At 38.2% G+C, this 27553-nt stretch overlaps 2 protein-coding genes across 4 annotated transcripts; one reads left to right on the top strand and one right to left on the bottom strand.

The window, feature by feature from the left end:
• Window positions 1–2532: 2532 nt before the first annotated feature.
• Window positions 2533–8368, bottom strand: LOC763505 (monocarboxylate transporter 14). Its single transcript, XM_001199507.4, has 4 exons — window positions 7859–8368; window positions 5253–5396; window positions 3544–4511; window positions 2533–2771 (listed from the first exon to the last, which is right to left on the bottom strand). The coding sequence occupies exons 1-3, from the start codon at window positions 8163–8165 to the stop codon at window positions 3883–3885; spliced, it is 1080 nt and encodes a 359-aa protein (XP_001199507.3). The 5' UTR covers window positions 8166–8368; the 3' UTR covers window positions 2533–2771; window positions 3544–3882.
• A 6490-nt stretch (window positions 8369–14858) lies between these two features.
• Window positions 14859–25217, top strand: LOC587147 (dual specificity protein phosphatase 3). Of its 3 annotated transcripts, none has more exons than XM_030992992.1 (5): window positions 14859–15352; window positions 16620–16774; window positions 18605–18716; window positions 19415–19529; window positions 21352–25217. In XM_030992992.1, exons 2-5 carry the CDS (start codon window positions 16644–16646, stop codon window positions 21570–21572), a joined length of 579 nt encoding a protein of 192 aa, XP_030848852.1. In that variant the 5' UTR covers window positions 14859–15352; window positions 16620–16643; the 3' UTR covers window positions 21573–25217. The 3 variants fall into 3 exon arrangements, with proteins under 3 accessions (XP_030848852.1, XP_791989.1, XP_011660425.1); XM_786896.4 differs by having other exon boundaries at window positions 14862–15362; XM_011662123.2 differs by lacking the exon at window positions 14859–15352 and adding an exon at window positions 15402–15770.
• Window positions 25218–27553: the final 2336 nt, after the last annotated feature.

The following is a 27553-nucleotide window of genomic DNA, read 5'->3' as shown; positions in this document are numbered from 1 at the left end:
AAAACACGGTTTGCTGATACCCCCACACACACATATATAATTGTATACATATAAACATTACATCCGAAACCCTCTTTCCTGCTGTATACGTACACCATTATTGGAGACGAGTTTTTTCGTAATCTTCATGTAATTGTTAACGTCTCTTTGGTATGAAACTCTGTGACGCCCCCCCCCCTTTTCTCTATCTCTCTCTCTTTCTCTCTGTGCATCTCTCTCCTTTTTTCTCTCTCTATCCCTCTTCCTCCTCCACCTCCCTTATCTCTCTCTCGCTTAATATTCATATTCCATTTCACAGCAAGGAAATTAAGAACATATCAAGCTTAAAAGCTTGTTAATAGACACGATTTATTTCAAAATAGTTATTTCCAGCGCATTAGTAAAAGTACAAATGCAGTTTAACTAGAAAGTGCTTTTTAAATTTAGTTCGTACACATTATTGTCAAGATCTTGTTATAGAAGATAACAAGGAAAAACATTTTGAAAAGTAGGAAAGCATCGTTTACATCTTTCAAAAACTCTTTCACTAAAATAAAGATAACGTAAGTAATACAGAATGGGTAGAATAATTAATATCTCTTCACCGTGGGTACAAAAAATGGCCTTTATCATTATCTTCATAAGGCTTCCAAGTGGAACAATAAATCAGTGTATTTAATATCTTGAGCGCAGTACCCGGATGACAGATTAATATTATTTTCTAATTGCTCTGTCAACTCAACTGTCGATACAATATTGCTTTATTATTGAGTCCTATTTTGCTATTTTGCTAGTCAGCCTGATATAGTTGATAATAATCATATTGTATGGCTTTGATTTCGAGTGGTACTATATAAATATTGCTCTCGCTATGACAATTTGTCTGGTCTTCGACTCTTCCAATATTGTCATAGCTCGAGCAATAATGTATCCGACGCTCAAAGCCATCCAATATTAAATAAATATCTTATCATTGAAAATTTGTCGTCTCTACTTGATTAGCATGGCTACTAGCTAGATTAGTAAATAATAATATGTAATCTTCGCCTCTTTTTACTCAACATGGGTATCAAAATAGTTTATAATCATGATAACGTTTTGTCTTTCACAGGCTTAACATGTTCTTGATAAACAAAATTAGTGAGCTATTCAATAGTTTTGTATCTTTGGCAATTTTTATCTCTTCGGAATCACCATGGTACTCAAAAAGCTGATAATATCTTGTTTATCATTGCCAACATTCCCAGTCTTTGCCTCTTTTTAATCAGCATGGGAACAAATAAGCACGGTAACTGATAAAGTTGATAATATGATATCTTTGGTATTTGTTTTTTCTTCTTGCTTTTCGTAGGTACTCAAATAGTAAATAATATCACATGTTTGGCATTTGTTATTACTTCGTGATCGTTGTAGGTGCGCTAATAGTAAATAGTATATACCTCACTTTAGAAATCCAGCCATCTGATTGGTCGAAATTGGAGTAATTATTTGCTTTACATTCCACATCGGACACATGTCACTTCTTCCGTCATTTTAGAGCAACAAAATCATCAATTAACAGCTAGCACCATTCACCCTCATTTCTTCAGTCGAAAGCATTTCAAACGTAGGCGTTTTAAATTCCGCGGTAGCCATTTTCACGAGTAAAAGTAAAACGATGAAATCTCAATGGTTACGATCGCAAAACATGATCGCCAATGACCGGTCATTACCATAGGATAATGACCGGTAGTTATCCAAATTTCGCGTTTGCCAAAATAAATGCATGGTCACGTGTACACTTTCAACCAATCATTTGATTAGGATCCACGTCATCATTTTATGATAAATAATATCATATCTTTGGCATTTGGTATACTTTCTTGACCAGTATGGGTACTCAACTAATAAATAATATCCTGTCTTTGGAAATATTCATCCCTTTGTGATCATCATGGGTACTCAAATAGTAAACAACTAAATGCACTGAGAGACTCTAGTTGAAATTATGGATCGATGTGGCAGGAATAGCACTTACTTCCCAGAGACGTTGCCCCGAAGAAAGTAGTGCTATTTCTGTCGCCGAGGAATCCATAATTTCCCTAGTGGCTTGAAATAGTGCATGATATATTTTGTTTTATATTTTTCAAACCAAATTGTAAATCTTTATACAACTTTATTTTTTTTTAAATTAATTCAATGTTTTTTTCTCTCTTTTTTTTTTGGGGGGGGGGAATCGGGAGTGCAGGATTTAAAACAAATATACCCTGCCTTTTTTCGAGAAAAAAACTTGTTAAAACTATGGGCCTCGGTGACTCTAATTGTACTATTTGCTTCGGGGCTGCGCCCATCAGTAAATAGTCCTATTGGAGCCACCCCTTGCCCACAGTTTCAACTAGAACCTCTCCATTCATCAAGTAACAACAAAGTGATTGCGTTTGATAGAAAGAACCCGTTCAACGTCATAACAACGTTTAAACATCTTCTTAAAATAATTCAAAGATAGCCGTTCCCTTTTGTATTTCACAGAGAATATATAGTGTTTTGCATATAAATTGACAAAATTAAAGATAGATTGAGTACCATCTGGGAAACCAAACAAAACTCTTATTCTTGAAAATCTTCACCTCATCTTGATTGAAAGAAGTTAGTTCATGTATTATCGTGATAATCATCGCCTATCCTTTTCGACGGTCATCTCTTCTTGAAAAGCAAGGGTACTAATACAGTCAGGAAGATGGCTATCTCCAAACATATCCCTGCTACCAACCACCATGTGACGTCATAATGCGATGATATGTGTGCGATTGCTCCTAGGATACGAGATAAAAACGGTAAATTGGAATCATTTTAACAATAAATATTACATAACTAATAAGGCTCTTTGTAAGCCATTAGTCCGAGCAATATTATTCTTTAAATTCATATTATGATAGATGCTTGGCCTGAATGTCAAGTAATAGCATTACTCTAACAAAACAATGTGAACAAAGGAATGTGGGGAGTTTGCGAAATTTGGTTTGTGAATCACACTATTCTATGTTTATTATCGTTGTTTATCATAATGATCACTTTCAACTTCTTCCCCTGAACTATGGAACACACTTCATCCTCACCTCTGAAATGAGAACTCCTACTCACAACTCAAATCTCATTTAACTACGTTTCTGTTTCCAAAATATGCTTGTTTAATTATGTTTTACTCGGTACTACCTTTTTACAACTTGTATTACAATAATGTTGTATTAGCTATTAACAGTTTCTTAAATGTTTCAATCGATACCTGTATATTGGGCGGATGTAACCTGGCTTTTAAGTTGGAAATGATGATTTAATTTTATTATCGCCAAAACATTTCCTGAAGTATGTAACAAATTATGTGTATTTTGCTTTCTTTTCTTGAATTACGTTTAGATGCATGGCTACAATAATATCAATTTCTCACAACTGCGCCATTTTGACAATTTTGACAGGCATGTGGCACATTACAAAATTTCGATATTAATGATACACGACGTGTTTGTTTGTTTATTATTTTCTTATGTGTTTGTTTAAAGTACAACATTTACTTTCAAACCAACATACCTGAATAAGAGGTCCCAAGTAGAATCCCAATACCGAAACAGAAAAGTCCAAGGGCAAATACAATATCCTTCTTGCCAGTAGACGCCCTCTCCCGGGCTGCAAGAGTCCCCAATATTGCTCTCCCTCCTATAGTTCCTGCTCTGATAAATGACGACACAATGATGACGTAGAGGGATGAAAGAAACACGTCCAACAATAATGAAGCTATATCAAGGAGAGTGCATATAAGGTATATGGTGACTGGACTAAAGCGGTTGTCACAGAGAAGACCGACAAGGATCCTGCCACTCACACTGCCAACAGCTGTAGAGAGAGTAAGAAGTAGGATCTCTTCTACTGCTAACCCTTTCTCCAAAGCGTGAGGGATGATGAGGTTGTGCCATCCACAGTACCCAAAGAAACCAATATCATCGCTAAGAAGAAGAAATTGAATGCTGGATCGATGTAAAAATCCGACGCGCGTAAACTGGCCCATAGCGTGGTGAAGAAACCGTTAGATAGCTCACTGTTGTCCTCACGTAGGTCAGTCGAGGATTCTGAATGACTCATCAATGGATAAGATTCCCTGTGTGAGATATGGTTCGGATCGCTGTCCGAGTCCGTGTCGTCTTCTGTTCTATATCCACCACGGTAGCGTGTCGTAGAGGATCCGGTTGGTATATCGTACGAATGTCTTTCTGAAACCTCCTCGTCTTCTGAGCTGCAACGGTCTTTACCCGTCCCCTTGGATGTTGTACCATATCTCACCGCTAGGGCACAAGGTATGATGTTGGCCATGAGTGCACCTACGATAAGAATTGCACCTCTCCAACCGTAACACTGATGGAGATATTCGGTCAGGACAGGCAAAGCCACCGTTCCTACTCCAGAACCACTCATTGAAATGCTGTAGATGAGGTTAAAATGTTCGCCGGCTAGATCATTCAGTGCGATAGAGGCCGAGGTCAGGAGGAAACAATTTCCGAGACCTACATCGAATAAGAATAAAAGGAATAAATTTAACAAAATTGAAATTGAAAATGAAATTAAGCATTTATCGTACATTCGGAAATTCGTTTTTCACTGGTCAAAAGTTTACATAACAGTTTACAAAAGAAGTAATCATAATCATAGACAATTTCGGTAACGGTAAAATACAGGCTTAACAACTTTTGTTGGGTAAGGTACACGAAATAAACCTGAAACTCCTTACCCCCTATATTATTAAAGAATTGCCATACTCTCGCAGCTTTCAAAAGAAAACAACTTTTTTAGTTTTTTCCTCGTATTGTTTTGCAATTAATTTAAGCTATATGTATTCTATTGTTCTTTTTCTTATTTGTTTGTTTGCAAGTATTTCCTGTTTTGTTTTTCCGTTTTTGTTTGTACGTATTTTCTATACCCCATGAAAAGGCGCTTTATACATGAAATGTTATTATAACAAACTATAATAGTAACAATTTCGTTCACCCAAGGAATCTTCATCACCATCAATGCTGTTCTTCTTGAGGGCCCTGTTATTAGTATTACCCCAGCAAATGAAGGACCCATGCACACCAGGATGGGGGAGTAGCACGTGTGGATTAATGCCTTGCCAACAAAACTTAGTACCGGATTGGGATTCAAACCCTCAACCCTTTGGCTGAGAGACAAGTGAATGAACCACTATACCACCACACTTCCACATACAGAATATATACAAATTATGATGTTGCCTCAATTATGCTTACCACTGACTGAGAGGAAGATTCCAATCGAAGCTTTGTTTGTAGCGAATGAAGTCAACATGACACCTATAGAGACCATGCAAGAACCACCAATCAGCAGGACACGACGTAAGGGGCGCTGTCGATATATGACTGCCACAAGTAGAGCTATAAGTGAAAAGATTGAGATTTGAAAAGCACGTGTTTTACCCTTTTTTAATCTATTTGTTACTGCATAGACCCAATATTGTCCGTTGTCAATTGGTCCAACAACAGAACAAAAACGATTGTTCGGGAAGTTTTGTGAGGCTTTTACGAAACATCCATTTCTAGAAACAGAATGTCATAACTAAGACTATGAACATCGTTTCCAATTGTTAACCCATTGAGTCCTGGAACCGGATGGTTCCTAAATTAAGCCAAAGGGAAATAAACAATTCAGTATTCTACGGGTTAAAATGGGTCTGAAGAAAAACTGTTACTTTTCAGGCATTGAAAACAAAAAGTGATATAGCTCTTCTTTATGACTTTTGAAAAACTATGATATTAAAGATTATGTTTGAAAAGTGTTGCCAAAATAGCCTTATAGAATAGTGCCCGAATATATCTTAAATCGTATATTTCGAAATTCATTTTTACCACGCTTAAACTTCTATAGTGCAGTACAGCAAACCTTCATGTACATGCGTTAATTTTCGTCTACTTATTCACTTTAAAAAAAAAAATCAAAAAAAAAAAATCTTCACCCTGACAGCAAATCAAAACTCCCTAAAACCTTCTGTGCTTTTCAATTTTTGTTCGCAAGATATGAAATTTGGTCCGGGCATCTCGTTGCCCAGAATTACCAAATGTTTCTAAAAGTTGAAAGGGGCGGTGAATCGAACAAGCGTGGTAAAATGATATTTCGAAATATACGGTTCAAGATATATTCGGACACCTCGCTCTCAATAGGATATTTGGACATATTGTGCAGGCGTATTACCCAAATATGGAGCTGTTTAGGCGCTTCGATGCCTAAATTCATCATCTTTTTAATTAACAATAATAGTCACACTTGTATATAGTGCTTAATACCTGTACAGTGTTTCGAAGCGATTTACATGGTAACTGTTTGGGAACGATCGAAGCGAGCGAGGAAGAAAGACACTTATATTAACAAATATGTTTAAAATTGCTATTTCCTTCTTACATTATAGTATAGCGGTTTCTAATGTTTGGTTTTCACTAAATCGACGTTATTCGAAAGTCATTTTTATATAGCTAAATTTCTCCAGCAGCACCCCGGTGGAATTATTCTGCCGCAAGATCTCCTCCACAGAGTATATTCTCGTAATAAATTGTGAGAACAGATAATTCCACAACATGTTTAAAGGCCCACTGCAATACTTGTAGCTACTTGCGCCCTCTATATAACAAACAATACCTAATCGGTAACCATTGGTCCCCCATGATCCTCTTTTTCTTATATTAACTGAGAGCTGAGTTGATGAGATAACCACCTGTCCAGTGACCTTGTAGGGCGGTCTAATCCCTCCTGTAAACTATGACAGATAAGCTTTAAGATTCGAGAAATGACATTTTCCTAAGTGAGAATGGTATAAGATCCAAGAATGCCGGAGTTGATGCTCCCAAAATGGCATAGCCAGGTATCCACGGTGAACTTACAACGACCATTGTAATGAATTTTCTTTTTCTTTTTTAAACGGCAATTGAAAAAATATGTGAATGCTTTAATGGTTGTAAAATTATAGCAGAAGAGATAGTGGATGTCAAATATATATGAAAATGAAAACAGATTATTGAAGATCCACAAGATGTTCTTTTCGATGTACCGAATTAGCGGGATGATGATGATGATGATGATTCACAACATTTGTATGGCGCCATAATCTGTTTCAAAAAACATTCAAAGGCGCGAGCTCCTCCAATAAAATTAGCATTTAAATGTCTGAAGGAAGATGTGAGTTTTGAGTGAAGCTTTGAAGTGGTCTAGGTTGTCAATTTCGTGAATAAATGATGGGAGGGAATTCCACAGGCGAGGAGTAATATAGGAAAATTCCGGGTCTCCATATCCCTTGAGATGAGTAATGGGCATCTGGAGAGCAAGGCCAGATGAGCGAAGTCCAGGGCGAAGATGACGCCGCTCGAATAAAGATGACACATTTCCTGGGTCTGACCAAGAATTGCCTTACATGTGAGCAGCAGGAACTTGAATTCAATTCTGCTCTTGACAAGAAGCCTACAGTATGTACTTCAGCCAGAACAGGAGAGATGTGATCATGCTTCCTCAAAATATAGATGAAAAATTCAAAAAATATTTGACAGCCTGCCAAGAACCTCCGCAAAATCATTGGACAAAGGTAACGCAGGATGGAATACTTTTTTAGCGAATAGAATTTGGCGTAACTAGTCACATTTTAATGATACACGGAATGAGAATTAAAACAATAACAACAACGAAGAAGAAGAAGAAGAAGAAGAAGAAGAAGAAGAAGAAAAAGAAGAAGAAGGAGGAGGAGAAGTAGAAGAAGAAGAAGAAGAAGAAGAAAAACAAAAAGAAGAAGGAGAAGGAGATCGAAGAAGAAGAAGAAAAAGAAGAAGAAGAAGAAGAAGAAGAATCAATACCATACCTGGTATGTGAGCAAATACATTGAAGAGGACCAGGGCGATTCGCAGTTCTGGATCCGTTGAAGGTGTTCCAATAATATGTCGGCTGATATCCTTCAGGTAGAGTCCCAGTGCCTTACTGGTTCCCATACCAGCACCAGCAACCAAGAACAGTAGAAGGGCTACTGGGAAGTGAGGTGACCCAAACACTTCGCAACAACCACCCATCTTATAACGTATAAATGGAGAGTAGGTGTCCAGACACTGTCTTAACAAACATAAAGACTTCTCTAGATCTTTTGTCGCCGGATTTAACGGACAAATATTCATAAAATAGCACTAACCATCATGAATATTTTTCCTTCTTAAAATTGTCCGACATTACTTAGAAGTTTTTATGAAATATTGCTTGTATACTTCTTCAAATTGCTGTTTTAAATCGACTTTCCGGGTACAACCTGTCCGAACACACAACGTCTGCATGGGTATATGCTACTATAACGACAATGGCGATTTTAGCGAATCTCTTACTTTGTGTCGATTTTCCAGCCTTTAGTACGTGCTCGACAGTCCAGCACGTACAAAAGGCCTGCTGATTCACATACTTATAACATTATACAAGGTACAATGATTCTATTATTGTTGTTCACTCGGAAAGTAAGGATTCTCGACCCGGCTAATTTTCTTCAAATACATGTGCCTCATTGACTGAAACTCCTCAACCAAAAGAACCTAGCGTAATAAGCGTAAAAGACAGTATTTTTTTTTAACTGGGTGCCGCAAGAGCTAGAGGTCATTTCGGTATACCCGCGAGAGAATTGTTATATAACCTTTGTGGTGGTGGTTATTTTACCTGACTGCTAAGAAAGCATAAATGCTTGTAAGTAAGCGATCAGACGGCCGACGGCTTTAGGTCCTCTCCGAGGGAACTGGTAATAAGGATTAATGCCTTAACAATAGGGCACTATCGCATCGACTTGGTTTCGAACCCGGGTCACCAGATTACGAGACCACTGCTCTACAAACTGAGCTATTGTATTAATAAATTGTAATTATTTTGGAATAACGTCGATTTCGATAACTATTTCATGAGGAAAAGCTTTCTCCCTCATTCGCTTTGCTCGATCGCAACCTTTAGCAACATTTTGAATTCAGCATGGTCCGTGATTTCAGGCAGCGAAGTTCCTAAAACCGGAACTCCATTTTTCAGCAACGAGGTGCCCGAATAGTCAGCCTTCTATTTGACAACGAGGTGCCTCAATATTTTATATCTTTTCTATCGAGATTACAATTTTACCATATGCTCGTTCGATTCACTCGCTCGCAACATTTAGAAACAGGACAATTCTGGCAATGATATGCTCGAATATATATATATGTTTCATCTTTATTCAGCGTAATAAACAAAGAAGTATAAACGTTTGAACCCAGGTCCATGACACAATGTAGTAAACAATACACAACTGTGTCACTGGCAGGGTATACAAGACAAGTACAACATGTACAACATAGGAAACATATAAAGCATATATAGAAAATAGTTAACAAAATAATGGAAAGAGAAATACGAAGTTGAGATTCCTCAACGGTAATAGGCAATCCGATACTATCTTTGGCGATCTTAAATACCAGTAGAAATGGTAGAAATGTAGCCATGAATAAGTGCATTATGCTTGATTTTGCGACAATGTAATAGTTTCTCTGGCATGTATTTTATTACCATGATTTTGATACTAATACTAGTTTGTTTTACGTATGTGGGTCATGATTATTACACCATCAGTTTGTGGCTTAATTGTTTTTACTATATACTCGCATAAATATTATTTACACCGAACGTAGAATGATATACACGGAGTATTTAAATACTAAATGGTTTCTTAAATATAAACATTTTTAGATTTGTTCAGTAAAGCGCTTTGAGAGGGCCTCCGGTCCTGAAAAGCGCTATATAAGAACGAGCTATTATTATTATTATAGTAAAATTGCATGGTATATAAGTTCATAACAGGTATTGCATCGTTGTAAACATCATTCGAGCATTGACGTATTATATTTCTACTTATTTTGAAGGAAAAAATAAATAAAAGAAAGTACATCTTCTTCGTACATGCACTGTTATTCCTCCTTGTAAGATTAATTGTATACAAAATACAATGACCCCCTTAAATAGGATGGGTTCTTCAACATGTTCAGGGGAGGGGGTGACTATTTAAGCACCTGGGAGTCAGGGACGGACATGTACCCCGTATCAGTCCACTGTGGTTCATTTCTGAGCTTGTAGATTCCGTAAGATGTAACTAAGGCTAGTCGGCTCAGCGTCTGACAGACATGCTTAATTTGTTTTGATACCATTATTAGTTTTAACATTCCTTTTAATGCTGCTCTATTTTCTGCGGAAATGTATCCCCTTGATCAAATTTCTACGCACCATAGTGTACATTTATAACCTGAGCGTCTCAGGTTATTAACCCTACCCCCCCCCCCCCCTTTGGATTTTTTTTTTTTTTTTTTTTTTTTTATTTACTAAAAAAAAAAAAAATATATTCCCATGACTGACCTAAAAAAGCTGACCTCCCCCCCCCAACGGAGCAAAATGTAAATTTTTCAAATTTAGAGACCCCCCCCCCCCCCCCCAAAAAAAAACAAAAAACAAAAACAAAAACAAAAACAAAACAAAACAAACAAAAAAACAAAAAAAACAAAAAAAAAGTGTCCTCTTACCCCATGCGCGATATCTATCAGGTCCAAATAGATATAATACTTTACCAAATATATATCAATTTGTAGGCGGTTTCTTGGCAAAATTTGTATTATCACGTATTAGTCAATAGTTGAAATAGTTGAAATAGTTGAAATATTTATTGGTTACTGAATCATCATAGGTTATAACAATAATGTGACAATGTCTTTACATGAGTATAAAACATAAGTTAAATTACATTTCCACATTCAGTAAATCATAGATACATACGCTCGAAGAGGTGATGATACAGAAGGGCTACAGCCTAAGCGTGACAGCTTGATACGCTTGCAGCCCAGAAACATTTAAAATCATAACGATTGTAAAGTAAAGTAAATTACAGAACATAATTGGGGGAAAATAACAAAAAATAAACAGTGACTTGCAACCAAAAAAAAAAATGGGATAGAGGGTGCATGGGAGGGGGATTTTCCTGCTATATCAAGGAAATGCTGACAAACGATATCATGTGTTAATTTAAGAGATTTGTCAATATTTGCTCAATAAAATTGATTTCACACTTTTCTTGAAAGTATATACTGACTTCAAGTTACGGATGTCAACGGACAGTGAGTTCCAAATATCCGGACCAGAATGTCTTATAGATTTCATAGCCATTGTTGTTTTAGGATTACATAAATGGTATTTATTTGATTGTCTGGTTGGGTATGTATGAATATTTCTATTCAAACAAAACATTGGTGGGAAGTGGGAAGGTAGGGAATCATTATGTAGACGGAACATGAACAGTGCTTTTTGTAAAAAGTTAATATCAGTTACTTTCAGAGTTTTTAACCTCGCGAATAGGGGATCAGTGTGATCGCGATATCCAGCATTGGTACACACACGAATCGCTTTCTTTTGTAAAAGTAGCATTTTATCAGTATATACTTTTGAGTCTGCCCACAGTATATTGCAATAAGACATGTAAGGAAGAATCAAGGAATTGTATAGCATATATAGAATATTCAAAAACATATTCAATACATATTCTTTCACATGATTGGTAATAGAGCTTCCATTTCATATTTTGAGAGGGGGCGTTTCCAAAACTGGTCTTTACCTTTAAACAATTGAGTTTTGGTGAGGTCGTGTACCGTCAAGAGAAATTTAACAGATGACAAAATGTATTTATCATATATCTTGAGCTTAAGTTCTGTTCTCACAAGAGTTGACTGTACATTTTCAAGCATTATTCGAACCTTGTCATGGATAAGGTCATACGCCCCCTGAGATGTACCTTTAAAGGTAATGTATGAACCATTTTTCTGGCGAATTTTTAACATTGACGAGAACATTTCCATTGATTGTAAAATTCACATCCTTTGGTTTTCCACCCGAGATAGACATCGATTTACATTTGCTAATTTTAAGCTGAACATTCATGCAAATTCATGCAATGGTATGCTCGAATATTCTCATATTATGTGCATCGAGGTGATACACATGATATTATTTTGCATTCATGTTTGCGGCAGCGAGGTGCCCGCACAATTGATTTTTCGTTTTATTTAGTGTCTTTGGAATTCAAACATCCCTTTAATAACATTCCTAAGCTTTTGTTTCAAAAAAATATTTGCATGATATGAAATTCATTTTTTAAGAAAATAATCAGATATATTGAAATTACCCAGGTCCTCTGCCAACAGAAGAGAAAACATTTCCTCCTTGAACGGCAAGGAGCAGGGTCACAAATACAATAACACACACTCATACAGTAACTACAGTAACAATTGTAATAACAAATACAGGAACGGGAGAAGAACGAACAAAACAAATGTCAATATACAGGATGATATTTTTAGCTAACGGGTATTATATCTTCCACTCGGGATGGATAATGATTTTAATCAACATAAATAAAACAGTAGCAACGGCAAAAGATATGGGAAAGGAAACAAGATCTACACGATCATGATATTATTTGCTATTCTTGTTTACTTAATCGGTCATCATCGACTTCGAAGTGCTACTTGCCCTCACAATTAGCATTTCCCTCACTCAGTGGCGGCAGAGCGTCTTCCAAAGATGGCACTTTCTGGAAGAAAAATAAGGGGCACCTCCAAAGGGAAACCTCAAAGCGAAAATGAACCATTCTTGACATTGATATCGACCCCCACATTGTGATAAACTATCAGGGATGATTTCAATATTCATTTCTCTCTGTACGTGGGCCAAGATACTGCTTAAGCATCATATTTTGCAGTTGGGTGTGGTGGTCTGAATATTTATATTCCGTGCGAGAGAAGCAAGAGTATAAAGAATTGTGAGGTCACAGTGCGAAAAATTACATCTTACAATGGAGGATCGGAAGCATATAGCGAGCGAGTTTTGTGAAAAAGTTGCTCCTAATCGTTTAAAAATAGGGGGAGAAAAAAAGGGGGCATGTGTCAAATTCAAAAAGAGGAATTGTCAGAGGCAGTAAAGGGCACTTATTAGAATATGGAACGAGCAACCCCCCCCCCCCTAAAGTCTGAAACATTGGAAGGTTGAAAATGTCAGTAATAGTTAAATAATTCCCCACACCAGACGGTTATGAAAAATTGATATAAAAGTTGTCTTTTTCACATGGGGCCTAAAATGAATTAGACAGAAATATCGTATTAATTTGTCATGGTTTATATAATCAGAGGCGGCTCTAGAGGGGGCAGGGGGTCCTATGATTTTTTAAGTGATAAAGAAAAAGAAGAAAGAAAAGAATGTGGAAAGAGAGGGCTGGGTCATGCAACTATATGATACCCCAACGAGACGTCTTCTTTCTCTCAAAATTTGATGAAACGTCAAATTTACTTCCGCGGGAGACGCAAATATTCCTCCCGCATCATGACCCCAACCCCCTCTTTGCGTGCTCATATTTCTCGCTGACAAGTCCCTTCATTTTACAAATGTGAACTTAATAGAGTCGATGACATTACTAAAGTCGTTTTCTTTATCTTAAAAATTGACGAAACTTTAAAGCACGGGAGAGGAAAACTCACCTTCATACATCCACCCTACGCCGCGTGCGTGCTTATTATTTACCTAATGGCTATATTTCTCGAAATCAAGATCCTTGATCAAACAATGCATGTAGCCACATAAGCCGATGAAGCTGTACTACGAGACGTCTTCTTTCTCTCAAAATTTGATGAATCGCCAAAGCTTTAGGAATTAAGCTCCACATAATAATTCCTCCCTGGTACGTTATGCTCATTAATCACCATGACTGACACTTTTTTTTGCAATCGAGTACCGTCAACATACAGAAGCCGGCATGGAATTAAATACCAAATTACTGCGATGTACGTCTTCCTCCTCTCAAAATATTGAATGAACGTCAGAGTTTCTGTGCTTCGCGCGGGAGGGGGAACTCGCCTCCCTACACGCACCCACATCCTACCCTGCTTTACCTGCACAATTATGGCTAACATATTATTTCACGCAATTATTCAAGTTTCTAGATTATCAAAACAAATCCGGCATTAAATTAGAGTCGGAAGTATACCATGAGACGTCTTATTTCTCTCAAAATGTAATGAAACTTGAAAGCTTCCGCGCTTCGTGAGGGAGTAGCTAGGAAGCTCTATATATCTATCACCTTTGCACTCACCCCCCCCCCCCCCACACACACACACACTTTATGTTTTCATCATGGCTATCAATTATTTCTCGCAATAATTCAGTTTCTTCGTCATACAGAAGCCCGGGCATCGAATTAGAGTCGGAAGTACTATGAGACGTACGTACATCTTAGTTTCTCTCAAAATTTGCTGAAACGTCAAAGCTTCCGCGCTTCGCGCCCGAAGGGAAATCCCCTCCCTGCACCCGATCTTAGGGTGGACACTACCGCCCCCTGAAATGAAATCCTGACTCTATACTCGGGTATCTAATTGCACCCCCCCCCACCCGTACCCCCCCCCCCCCCCCCCTCCCACGGCCGCTCGATCCCGGCCCTAACAAAATACCCTGCCGCGCGCCGCCCCTGTATATAGGCATAATGCCATGATTCATACATTATTTGCTATCACATAAGGTTTGAAAGGTTTAAGGTTCATTTTATTTCTTTCTTTCACAACATTTTAATAGATCTAGAACAAAAAACAGCATAGACTAAGTAAAAACAATTTAAGTGCAATTTTAAGTATATGTATAATGTTGTTTTATGTAAAGTAAATTATGAGCGACAACAATTATGTCCATAAGACAATACAAATTAGAGTGAATTGAATTGAATTGAAAGAAACCACACCTAGGTATCTCGTGTTTTCTATAAGTACACGTGTGTTTACATTTTACCCCGCCCACGTACGAAATTGACTCCGCCCATATCCGGAAGTTGCTTTCTGCATTATGCATTACGCTATACGGTAATGTTTATTAATAGCATGCTCTGCACGCGTACCGTAGACACACCTCCAGACTCCACCGAAAATAACCAAGATGTCGTAAATCGGGACACTTTTCGAAGATTATTGTCGTTCTGAAATCAATGCGATGCAATAAATTCAGACTACGTCAATGAACTTAGTCCTTCGCACTTTCTCATCATCCGATATTCATTGTACAGGGAAGCCAAGAATTTATCCAACGACAACGAGAACCTTGATTTCCATAGTGTAACTTAGACTCTAGGTCTACAAAAGTACAATACAGTACGGTACTGACTCCGAGCTCGAGCTTTGACTTGTATACATTACGTGCAGCACAGCTTAGCTCACACAGGTAGTACACTACGCGTACGTGTAGACGTGAATGCAGATAAATATTGACTGAATGAGAATGGCATAATTCGTTTGTAAGTAGAGGTAAGTATGTGCCGTCGTTAATCCACATGTAAAAAAAAATCACTATTATAATTTCTTGTCAAGCCTCAAGCCAGCCAGGGGCAATCTCCTTAATTTCATGCCGTTTGATTGATTAGTTTCAATCGGATTATCATTCAAGCCCTCGAGGTCTAGATCTAGTCAAGAATCTGTCTGCTTGGAGTCTGAACATTGGAGGAGTGAGTTTTTAACATTTGGTATTGACGCTCTTTTTTGGATCGGTGCAGAAGCCAGACTTACAATTGGACACACCGTCAAACTGACTTCAGATTGAGCTGAGCTGACTCCAAACCGGGCCCAGCGATTCTTGGCTATCAATATCATCATATTCATTAAAACATTACCACCAAGCCCTTAGGCTATTCTTGGTCGTATAGAAGACGTAATCAGGTCATGTAATATACATGTATTTGTTTCATCTGTCGACGTTGGCGGTCTAATGACAATAATGTGTCCCTTCTCGTTGTGACAAAGGTAGTAGAAGTCTACTAGTCTCAGCTCAGCTGAGTCAGCTCAGCGACAAATTATCCCCTGAACAAAATTCATGTAAACAGACTTCTCAGATAAAGTTTGAGTTCTCATTTTCAAAGGTGAAGACATGTCATCTGGCCATGGGTTACAGAAATGACCAACTGGTAAACTGTGACAAAAAAATCCGCAGCGTTTTTTGTTTACGAAGGGCGATATTTAATTTGATGACATCATTTGTGGACAACTCCATGCTTTCTGACCATGAAATTTCACAATTATTTTGTTTTCTTTGTATTCAGTCGTGTTCATGATCCGACTTGTTAAAATGTGAAGTACACCGGGTAGAATATCAATCTGCATTTTATATTTTGCTTTCAGGGGAGTAGATTATCTAAATCACAAGAAAGAAGGACAAACATGAAATTTGAAGTACAAAAGGCATGGAGAGTTGTCCACTAATGATGCAATTAAATATCGCCCTCCGGTGACAAGTTATTTCAAAAAGTTTGTATTCCTTGCTTGATTTGGTTCAAATTTTTTACTGATCTTATTCAAATCTGTTATACTTTACAATAAAGTCAACTTCGTATGAAGGTTTTGGTTCCCTTTAATTTCCTCTTTGCCATATATATGCAAACATGCAATTGAATGTGAGAGTGTGAAGCAGATGCACTTTGGCCAAATGATCGATGAACAGGCCTTATCCTTCAAGCATCTCTGGATTGAAGTAATTAAAGTAACAAATTAATCTTTATTTTTATCAATTAGAAAATCCTCCTGAGTCTTATCACCATGGCAACAGAGGAGGAGTTATTGTGCAGCTTTGATGAGCTTGAGAATGTCATGAAGAAAGGTTCCATCGTCATCGCGTTACCACAGAGACAAATCGATGAAGTTTATCCCAACGTGTACGTCGGGGGAGAGTAAGTTATATTTCTCATCCTACAAATTAATTGTAGAATTCTGAATAAAGGATAGTTACCAATCACTTAAAGCGACTGGGTAACATTGCCTCAGATTCTGAAACAAAATCCTGGATTTAGCTCATTCTGCAATCATAATTATAAACCTTTAGGCCAGTCAGGAATCCCATGACTTTTACAAGACAATTGCCTATCTGATTATCAAGATATTTATAATTGGAAATCGAAACTTCATGATCATTTTGAAGCGCGATTTATTTAGGGATTCAATATTACACCATATCACAGACACTGATAACATATAGGGCCATGCATCTCAGATTTAATATTGTTAAATGATGCCTTTAAACAAACTAATTTGTGCACACAGCTAGTATATATATATATGTAGGTTTACTATCGGCTTGAATAATCTGGATTTATTTAGCGTTTAAATACCGTCTCTAAGCACTTTACGGTTATAATACTGGGTTCTTGTATAGCGCTCATATCTGTCAGACTTGACACTCCTGGCACTCCCGATTATTACCCTTGCTTTAGCATGGTTGCCATTACGGGGCTCTAGCATTTCAAGGAATTAATTACTGCTAGGTACCCATTTTACATCACCTGGGTTGAGTGTGGCAAATGTAGATTAATCTCTTGCCAAAGGACATTAGTGCTGCAAGGGGGGGGGGGGGGGGGGGGGCTCTTTACATTTCAAGTCAAGTGCTTAAACCACTCAATTTACAAAACACTACCGGTACTCTGAGAAACTGTATTCCATTTGATGGGCTAACAGTTAAAGGTAAAGACCAGTTATGGTCATGCGATTGTATTGTGAAAGAAACGTTGTGGAATCGATCAGAAAAGGTTGATCATCTAGCATCTGCAAGGTTCTGGAATCATCAAAATGATAAGAAATATGGCCCATTCTTCGTAAAGTTACAAGCACTATACACAGAAAGATGTATATGGGACTATTCTATATCTCTCACAGTCTATGAGAGAAACAAATTTACCAAATATATGAATTTTTAGGCGGTTTCCCGGCAAATTTTTTATCATGTATTAGTCAAAACATATTCTTTCACATGATTGGTAATGAGAGCTTCCATTTCATTTTTTGAAATTGGGGCGTTTCCAATACTGGTCTTTACCTTTAAGAAGGATTTATAAAGGGAATAATCGAAAACGTGAATCCAGGGCCCTGTTTCATATACTAATTATCAAATCATTGACCTTTGACCCACAGACAGTCCTGTGATGTACATGTATCTACTCAACCATGACACCTCTACATACCCCAAAGCTTTCGTCCCCATTTCTCTCCTCGGTATAGAGTGGCAAATGTAGATTAATGAATTTACAAAGGACAATACTGGGGATTGAACCTTTACTTTTCAAGTCAAGTGCTTAAACCACTCAACTACAAAATGTCTACACTCAAAACTGTATCTCATGCTAGGAGTCCACTGGGCTTCGCGCCAAATGCCACCGCAACATTTTGGAGCAAGCCGGGGGGGTGGCACCTAGTTTATTCCACTTGGCAACACATGCCGAGCGGACATTAATTCGGCGCCACAGTGAGCCACTACGCGCCAATTACATAATCTTTGGCGCAAACTGACACCAACTGGCGCTGGCCCAGTGGACTCCTAGCATTACATTTTATGAAACCAAGGCCCTGTTTCATACCTTCGTTATCAATAACTGTCATAACTGAAATAGTGGAATTTGATTGGCTGAGAACAAATTTGACATAGAAAGTTTGCAAGTTACAATGTATATGTAGAGTTAACTCATTTTAATTTAGAACTAATCAATTATTTTGTTAATTGTTTTGATCAGATCGTCAGCGAAAGACAAGCAAAGGCTGAAAACGTTAGGGATCACTCATGTTCTTAACTGCGCTCATGGTAGGAAGTTCTTTCATGTGGATACCGATCAGAAGTTCTATGATGTAAGTATACCAAATTGTCAACACCATGCAATAAATCAACATCTATAAAGTTGTTATAATGTTTATTATGATGATGGGTCATAATATATATCTCTTAAACTTTTTCAGGGGAACAAGGCCACCACAGGCTTCTCCTTGTTCTCCTATTTCATTTAAAGTTATTGTATAAACTGAACATTCTCTGCCTAAGTATACACTGTAGTTTTATGTTAAATTTACTTTTGCTGTGTTCTTTAATTTATTAAAAAATTAAATGAATGAACAAAGGAACGAACACTAATTAATTATTTATATGCCACACAGATAATCTTTTTGTGCCACATTGCATTTTTCATGGGATAGATAAACCAAAGGCTTCAATATTATTTTACTGCTTTCAGTTTAATGATGCCTGTGTTAAAGGGTTGTCATGGAGCTAATCAAGACTGGAAATAGTAGAAGCAGTTTTATTAAATTCTCTGGTTTTACTGGTTTCAACAATGACAAAAATATTCTTTGAAGAAGTACAAAATCCTCCTCTGAATTTTATTTAAAAGTGTGTTGAATATTATATTTCTTTAAAGGCAATTTGTTTATAATTACAATGAATTACTTTTTATTAATGTACACTTTTAGTGTTGCTTCAAAAGAGTGTGGTACTGTGTATTTCAAAGATGCTTTGATTCTCAAGACTTTCTGTATTTCTTCCTTCCGTGCAGGAATTGAAGATCAAGTTCCTAGGTCTGGGCGTATCAGACTTCCCACAGTCGAACATCAAACAACATTTTGATACAGCTTTCAAGTTTATGGATGAGGCGTTACAACATGAAAACGGTGAGCAAAGATGAAGGTGTTTAAAGTTCGGTGTTGTAGTTTTTGCAAGCTAATAAAGCTACACTGTCCTACTTGTAGCTACTTGTCTAATCGGTGACCATTGGTCCCCCATGATCCTCTTTCTCTTAAAATGTTAATTGAGAGCTGAGTTGATGAGATAGCCACCTGTCCAGTGACCTTGCGGTGTGGTCTAATCCCTCCTATAAACTATAGTACAGATAAGCTTTAAAAAAGAATTTGAGTACTGAGCAATGCAAGCTGATCCCATACTTGCCAAGGCAGCAATTATTGCAGGCATTCTTTTTTATCTGGGTAGGGTTGCAGTTAGGTTGTACTTTATATGTTCATTTCATGATTATTAGGTTAGGTATAGACTTGGTTCCAGACTTAAAATTCAGAATTTGGTTAGTGTATGAAATTACCGCAGAACAATAGACCAATTTACTAACATATTCAGAATTAAACAAAGGTTTTTTTAGACAGCCTAAAAGCTTGCCTATAATGCCTCAGTCACACCTTTGCAGGCCACCAAGGCCATGGCCATGGATACCCTTTTGATTGGCCTCAATGCCCCTCTCACTGGCCTTGGAGATTTGTTGTGCCCTTTCCAATACTTCCTATTAGTGTGCTGTAATATAGAAATGTGCCCTCCAGAAAAGTGGCCTTGTCCTAAAAATATTGAAATTTAAGGCCTGCCTTCGCGTATTTGGCTTGTTTTAACATTTATTCGTATTTCTTGATGCGTATCAAGAAATTATTTTCTGTTGTGAAGCAATGGTGATTCTTGATATCAAGAATTTGATTTCAATAATTAAATTCTTGATATCAAGAAATAGGAATAAATTTTAAAACAGCTTGCCATAAATATGCAGCAATACACAAGCCAAATACGCAAAGGGGTGACTGAGGCATCAGGTTTGCTTGACATAGCATCAAGTAACATAAGTAGACTGGATTCTGAGTATTGTAGTTCATTCATTAATAACAGGTTTGTGGAATATCTAGGTCTCCAGGAACGAAAGATCCATAAATTTGAATATGCTATATGCTAATAAACAGGTCTATTACTGTCTATCGTCCCCTTCTCTCTCTCGTCTCCCCCTTCTCTTTCTCTTTCTCTCTTTCCCCTTCTCTCTCTCTTTCGATCTCTTCCCCCTCTCTTTCTCTTTCGATCTCTTCCCCCTCTCTCTCTCTCTTTCGATCTCTTCCCCCTCTCTCTCTCTTTCGATCTCTTCCCCCTCTCTCTCTCTTTCTCTCTTTCCCCTTCTCTCTCTCTTTCAATCTCTTCCCCCTCTCATTCTCTTTCGATCTCTTCCCCCTCTCTCTCTCTTTCGATCTCTTCCCCCTCTCTCTCTCTTTCGATCTCTTCCCCCTCTCTCTCTCTTTCTCTCTTTCCCCTTCTCTCTCTCTTTCGATCTCTTCCCCCTCTCTCTCTCTCTTTCGATCTCTTCCCCCTCTCTCTCCATGTTCCCCCTTCTCTTTCTCTCTCTCTCTCTCTCTCTCCCTCCCCCCTCTTTTCCTTCTCTCTCTCTCTCTCTCTCTCTCCCTCCCTCCCGCTCTATCCCTTCTCTCTCTCTCTCTCTCTCCCTCCCTCCCCCTCTTTCCCTTCTCTCTCTCTCTTTATCTTTCTCTTTCTCTCTCTCTTTCTCTCTTTCCATGCCTTTTTTCGCTGTGCTCAGAAACAGTGTATTACATGTATTATATGTGAATGTTAAGTATCTCTTTATATCTTATCTCTTAGACAGGTAAAGTGTTAGTTCAGAAACGGTGTACCGTTATTACATATTAGTGATGTATCTCTCCATGTCTCATCTCTTAACAGGTAAGGTGTTAGTCCATTGTGTCCAAGGATACAGCCGATCAGCTACGATAGCCATAGCCTACCTCATGGTCAGCCGGAACATGACCGCTCAGCAAGCAGCTACGACGGTCAGGGAGAAGAGAGAGATTGGACCCAACAAAGGATTCTTGCAGCAGCTTTGTGATCTCAATGAAGAGTTACATAGAAAGAAAGAGGAGGGTGAAACCAAAGTAGCATTGTGATGTCATTGAACATCTACGGAGAAAGGAGCAGCTTTGTGATCTTCATGGAGATCTGCAAGACAGACTGTGAGGGAGGGAGTGAGAGAGAGACAGAGAGAGACAGAGAGAGGGAGGGGGGGGGGGAGAGAATGTGTCTTGTGATCTAAGTGAAGATGTGCAAAGAAGGAAACAGCTTTGTGATCTCAGCAAAGAACTAGACGCAAAGGAACAAACAGATTAAATCACCAATATTGGTCTGTCTATACCAACAGTACAATGTAGGAAAACAAAATTGAAGTTTGAAACTGACAGACTTTAATTTGAACTTATAGTATTGCGCTACTAAGTGGGTTTAATTAGCTTTTGATGTGACGGTGTCACGTATATATGTGACAAACAGACTAGATATTTTAAATCACACATTACTCCACTAAGAAATATGTATATTATGATCAGTACGAATCTAGCATTATAAAGTCAATATTAATTACGCCTGTTATATATGGTAAAGGTGTCGTGGTCAAGTGGATATATCACCGGACTGTGGATCACAAGGTCCATGGTTCAATTCCCGGCGCTGCACTCATGTCCATTTGCAAGACATTAATCTACATTTGCCACACTCGACCCAGGTGAGGTAAATGGGTACCTGGTAGGATTATTCCTTGAAATACACTGTGCACTGATTACGGCTGCCAGAGCTAAAGCTAAGTAATAATTTCTGAAGCTCTTTGGAAGCGCATGAGGACGTTATATAATGTAATATGCGCTATACAAGAACTGAATATTATTATGATACATGTACCATATTTCAAGTCTTAAGAAATTTCAAGGAACAAGTTCTTGAGAAACTTGAAGACTTTCTTCAGCATCTTTTCTCACTTTAGCTTTATACACAGAAACAAGTGAGGAGCAGGCACATGTTTCAGTTTGTTTTAAAAGGTTAATTTATAAAATGATAAATATTTTGTAAATCACTTCATTCCTCTCTCGTGGACTCTCGTAACGAATGACCAAAGTAAGTTTGAGTTTAACTTGTTTGCCTGGTAGATATGCACACACACATAAAGCACCATTTGACGAAATACATTGCCTATATCTTTGAGCCTGTGATGATATTACCGGTTAATGTTCTCTTATCCCAGAATATTTTTTTTCTTTAAAAGCCAGGAGGGCATTCATCTGCATGTGTTGAAGTGAGATCCAACCTAAACAAACAACTACTCTAAGAGGAAGCAGAAAATCAGGCAAGCAGATTGGTAAAATTTTGAATTATATCTGACAAAAAATAAAAAAGTTATGAACTTTTGAAGGTTTTAATCACTATAGGAGGATCATTTCTTTTAGAGGACCTGTAATAATACAATATCTGTAATATATTTTGAACTTTGATGAGAAGGCACTTAGGAGAAATTTGTGATAATTTTGTAAAGGACAAACTACCTCACAATTCTCTGACCAAATAAACCAATGTGAGATTTCCCATGTATTTTGATAGTGATCTCATATTTCAAACATTCATATTTTTCCTTATTATTGGTCTGATTTATTTTGAACTTTCGCCATTCTGTTTCTCATTTTTTTCCGCTTCCACCCCAATGAATTTATTACAAAGATTGGATTGCCCCGATATAACACCCATCTATGGAGTAGATGTTATTCTCAAGGAAAATGCTAAAATAGGTGCATTATTTTGTATTAAGTGTTTTACTAGTGTCACTTACATTTATTGTAGACTGTTTAGAACTGTTTACATGTACATGTATTAGAAGTTTTTAAGGGATAAGGACTCGCACGTTTGTCGGATTCAAAAGGGCGTTATTTTACACAGAGGTGCATCATTTACGTGTTTTGCACAATATAGAGAATTATTTTATTTTTTTAAAAATATGTGAGGTTTTATCGATATGGATTTTTAATGGATGAGGATGATTTTTCATCTGTATGGAGCAAGAACAGTGCTATCAAATCATTCAACTGGTACCCAGAGTAGTGGTAAATGGCTGTTTGGTCTACAACCAGTTTGTATGCTACCCAATTAGTCTATTCCCATATGGTCTACATGCAGCCGTCTACTACCCGCATTGTCTGATTTGATGATTATTAGACCTCATGGATAGTAGACAGAATGGGCATTGGGCAAACTGGGAACTAGACCAAATGAGCAATAGACCAAATGGATATAGGCCAAATGGACATTGGACCAAGTGAATATTAGCCTAAATGTTCATAAGACCAATTGATAAATAGACAAAATGATTATTAGATCATGTGGATAGTAGACGGGCCTGAAGTAGACCATATGGAAATATATACCACTTGGGTAGTAGACGAAATAGACCAAATGGCTACTGGCTCTTAACACATGCAATCTAGAATACACTGTAGTCATTGTACAGAGAAACCTGTCTATAAAGACCATCCAAGGGTGACAAGAAAAGTGGTATAGACAGAAGGTCTTTATGTACAGGTTCCTTTAGTACATGTTTCAATGAGAAACCATTTTCAAGGGAAACAACAAATGTGGTCGTTGTAGACAGGTGGTCTTTCTACACAGGTGGTCAGTAAATCAGATTTCATTGTATATATGTAGAGTAAGTTGGACTTTAAATCAGGTATTGGACTGAAGTACTTACATGGCTGTCTCTAATTTCTCAAGGCTTGAAGTAAAAAAGAATATTTTTATACAGAATTATGTATATGTTTGCAATTAAGATATAATGGTATTTATGAATTTGATCTTTCATAATATAGGATATATATTTAGTCGAAATTGAAACTTTTGTCTTTTGACAAGACATTTTATTTGATGTTGTCTCTCACCACCCAGGTTTATATACATGGTATGTATATATAGAAGTATATACAGTGGAAAGACGTTATAACAAGGACATCAGGGCCAGAGAAATAACTTTGCTTTATTAGATATTCTTGTTATATCAGGGTAAATAAAAGAAGATGATATGAAGAGCAGATACCAGTAGAATTACCTTGTTACATCAAGTATCTTGCAGAGCTCTTTATTTCCAGTTTCCACCGTCTTAGGATATTACATATTTTGTGTAGTTCCATACCTTAGTATGTGTAGGAGGTCAGGAGCTAGAGCAAGCAATAGGGACTTTGAGATGGACTTTACGTGTGCGTCTTTTTAAGGCACTGGCAGTGCCTTAAAAGGACATCGCAATACCTGAAAAGGACGTCACACGTAGCAGTCCACTATGTCGACGTGCAAATCTAAAAGTCCCTATTGTGTCAGGGAAACAACCGTTGATTTTTTTCTAGGTACTATGTTGCCGATATGCTATATTTCATGTACTCAGTTGATAGTGATTATCGCTTTTTATACTCTTTTTTTTATCATATGTGATGATTGTAATTGTTTGTAACTATTTCCATTATTATGTAGTGACTGGAGTGTAATATAATTTATTATAAGTTTAATGCAATTATAAGTTATGGATGGGAGGGGAGTGGCAATAACCATGCCGTGCAACTTGATCCCCCTTTAAAACTGAATGTGCTGTACCGTACAGATCGATGCCCCCATGTTATATGTTAACCCAGACAGCACCTGTTTGAAAGGATTGATTAAGTAATGTTTTAGAGGAGAATTACGATATTTGTGAAATTATTAGTGTGTGGACCACATTAAAGACAATTATGGAAGATTTGTGTGTTTTTCCCCTTCTTCTCTATTGTCTATTGTCATTGTCCAATGGTCCCTAAATGTCATATCATGACAAATGGGCCTGACATAAGAACTTTGTAGAATATTAGCTTTTGAGTCACATTATCCTACATGTTGGCCTACTTTCTATCCCTCTCTCTCCCCCTACATTATATCACTATCCCTCTCTCTCCCCTACTTTCTATCCCTCTCTCTCCCCCTACATTATATCACTATCCCTCTCTCTCCCCTACTTTCTATCCCTCTCTCTCCCCCTACATTCTATCACTATCCCTCTCTCTCCCCTACTTTCTATCCCTCTCTCTCCCCCTACATTCTATCACTATCCCTCTCTCTCCCCTACTTTCTATTCCTCTCTCTCCCCCTACATTATATCACTATCCCTCTCTCTCCCCTACTTTCTATTCCTCTCTCTCCCCTACTTTCTATCCCTCTCTTTCCCCCTACATTATATCACTATCCCTCTCTCTCCCCTACTTTCTATTCCTCTCTCTCCCCCTACTCTCTATCACTATCCCTCTCTCTCCCCTACTTTCTATCCCTCTCTTTCCCCCTACATTATATCACTATCCCTCTCTCTCCCCTACTTTCTATTCCTCTCTCTCCCCCTACTTTCTATCACTATCCCTCTCTCTCCCCTACTTTCTATTCCTCTCTTTCCCCTACATTCTATCCCTCTCTCTCTCTCCCCCTACATTCTATCCCTCTCTCTCCCCCTACATTATATCACTATCCCTCTCTCTCCCCTACTTTCTATCCCTCTCTCTCCCCCTACATTATATCACTATCCCTCTCTCTCCCCTACTTTCTATCCCTCTCTTTCCCCTACATTCTATCCCTCTCTCTCCCCCTACATTATATCACTATCCCTCTCTCTCCCCTACTTTCTATCCCTCTCTTTCCCCCTACATTCTATCCCTCTCTCTCCCCTACTTTCTATCCCTCTCTCTCCCCCTACATTATATCACTATCCCTCTCTCTCCCCTACTTTCTATCCCTCTCTTTCCCCCTACATTCTATCCCTCTCTCTCCCCCTACATTATATCACTATCCCTCTCTCTCCCCTACTTTCTATCACTATCCCCCTCTCTCCCCTACTTTCTATTCCTCTCTTTCCCCCTACATTCTATCCCTCTCTCTCCCCCTACATTCTATCCCTCTCTCTCCCCCTACATTATATCACTATCCCTCTCTCTCCCCTACTTTCTATCCCTCTCTCTCCCCTACATTATATCACTATCCCTCTCTCTCCCCTACTTTCTATTCCTCTCTTTCCCCCTACATTCTATCCCTCTCTCTCTCCCTACATTATATCACTATCCCTCTCTCTCCCCTACTTTCTATCCCTCTCTCTCCCCTACATTATATCACTATCCCTCTCTCTCCCCTACTTTCTATTCCTCTCTTTCCCCCTACATTCTATCCCTCTCTCTCTCCCTACATTATATCACTATCCCTCTCTCTCCCCTACTTTCTATTCCTCTCTTTCCCCCTACATTCTATCCCTCTCTCTCCCCCTACATTATATCACTATCCCTCTCTCTCCCCTACTTTCTATCCCTCTCTTTCCCCTACATTCTATCCCTCTCTCTCCCCCTACATTATATCACTATCCCTCTCTCTCCCCTACTTTCTATCACTATCCCCCTCTCTCCCCTACTTTGCATTCCTCTCTTTCCCCCTACATTCTATCCCTCTCTCTCCCCCTACATTCTATCCCTCTCTCTCCCCCTACATTATATCACTATCCCTCTCTCTCCCCTACTTTCTATCCCTCTCTCTCCCCTACTTTCTATCCCTCTCTCTCCCCTACTTTCTATCCCTCTCTCTCCCCCTACATTCTATCACTATCCCTCTCTCTCCCCTACTTTCTATCCCTCTCTCTCCCCCTACATTCTATCACTATCCCTCTCTCTCCCCTACTTTCTATTCCTCTCTCTCCCCCTACATTATATCACTATCCCTCTCTCTCCCCTACTTTCTATTCCTCTCTCTCCCCTACTTTCTATCCCTCTCTTTCCCCTACATTATATCACTATCCCTCTCTCTCCCCTACTTTCTATTCCTCTCTCTCCCCCTACTCTCTATCACTATCCCTCTCTCTCCCCTACTTTCTATCCCTCTCTTTCCCCCTACATTATATCACTATCCCTCTCTCTCCCCTACTTTCTATTCCTCTCTCTCCCCCTACTTTCTATCACTATCCCTCTCTCTCCCCTACTTTCTATTCCTCTCTTTCCCCCTACATTCTATCCCTCTCTCTCCCCTACATTCTATCCCTCTCTCTCCCCCTACATTATATCACTATCCCTCT

The sequence above is a fragment of the Strongylocentrotus purpuratus genome, unplaced genomic scaffold, assembly GCF_000002235.5.
Source record: "Strongylocentrotus purpuratus isolate Spur 01 unplaced genomic scaffold, Spur_5.0 spur5_scaffold_20, whole genome shotgun sequence".
NCBI lineage: Eukaryota > Metazoa > Echinodermata > Echinoidea > Camarodonta > Strongylocentrotidae > Strongylocentrotus > Strongylocentrotus purpuratus.
The sequence above is the reverse complement of the archived record's forward strand: the minus strand, read 5'-3'. Positions and strand labels throughout refer to the sequence as shown.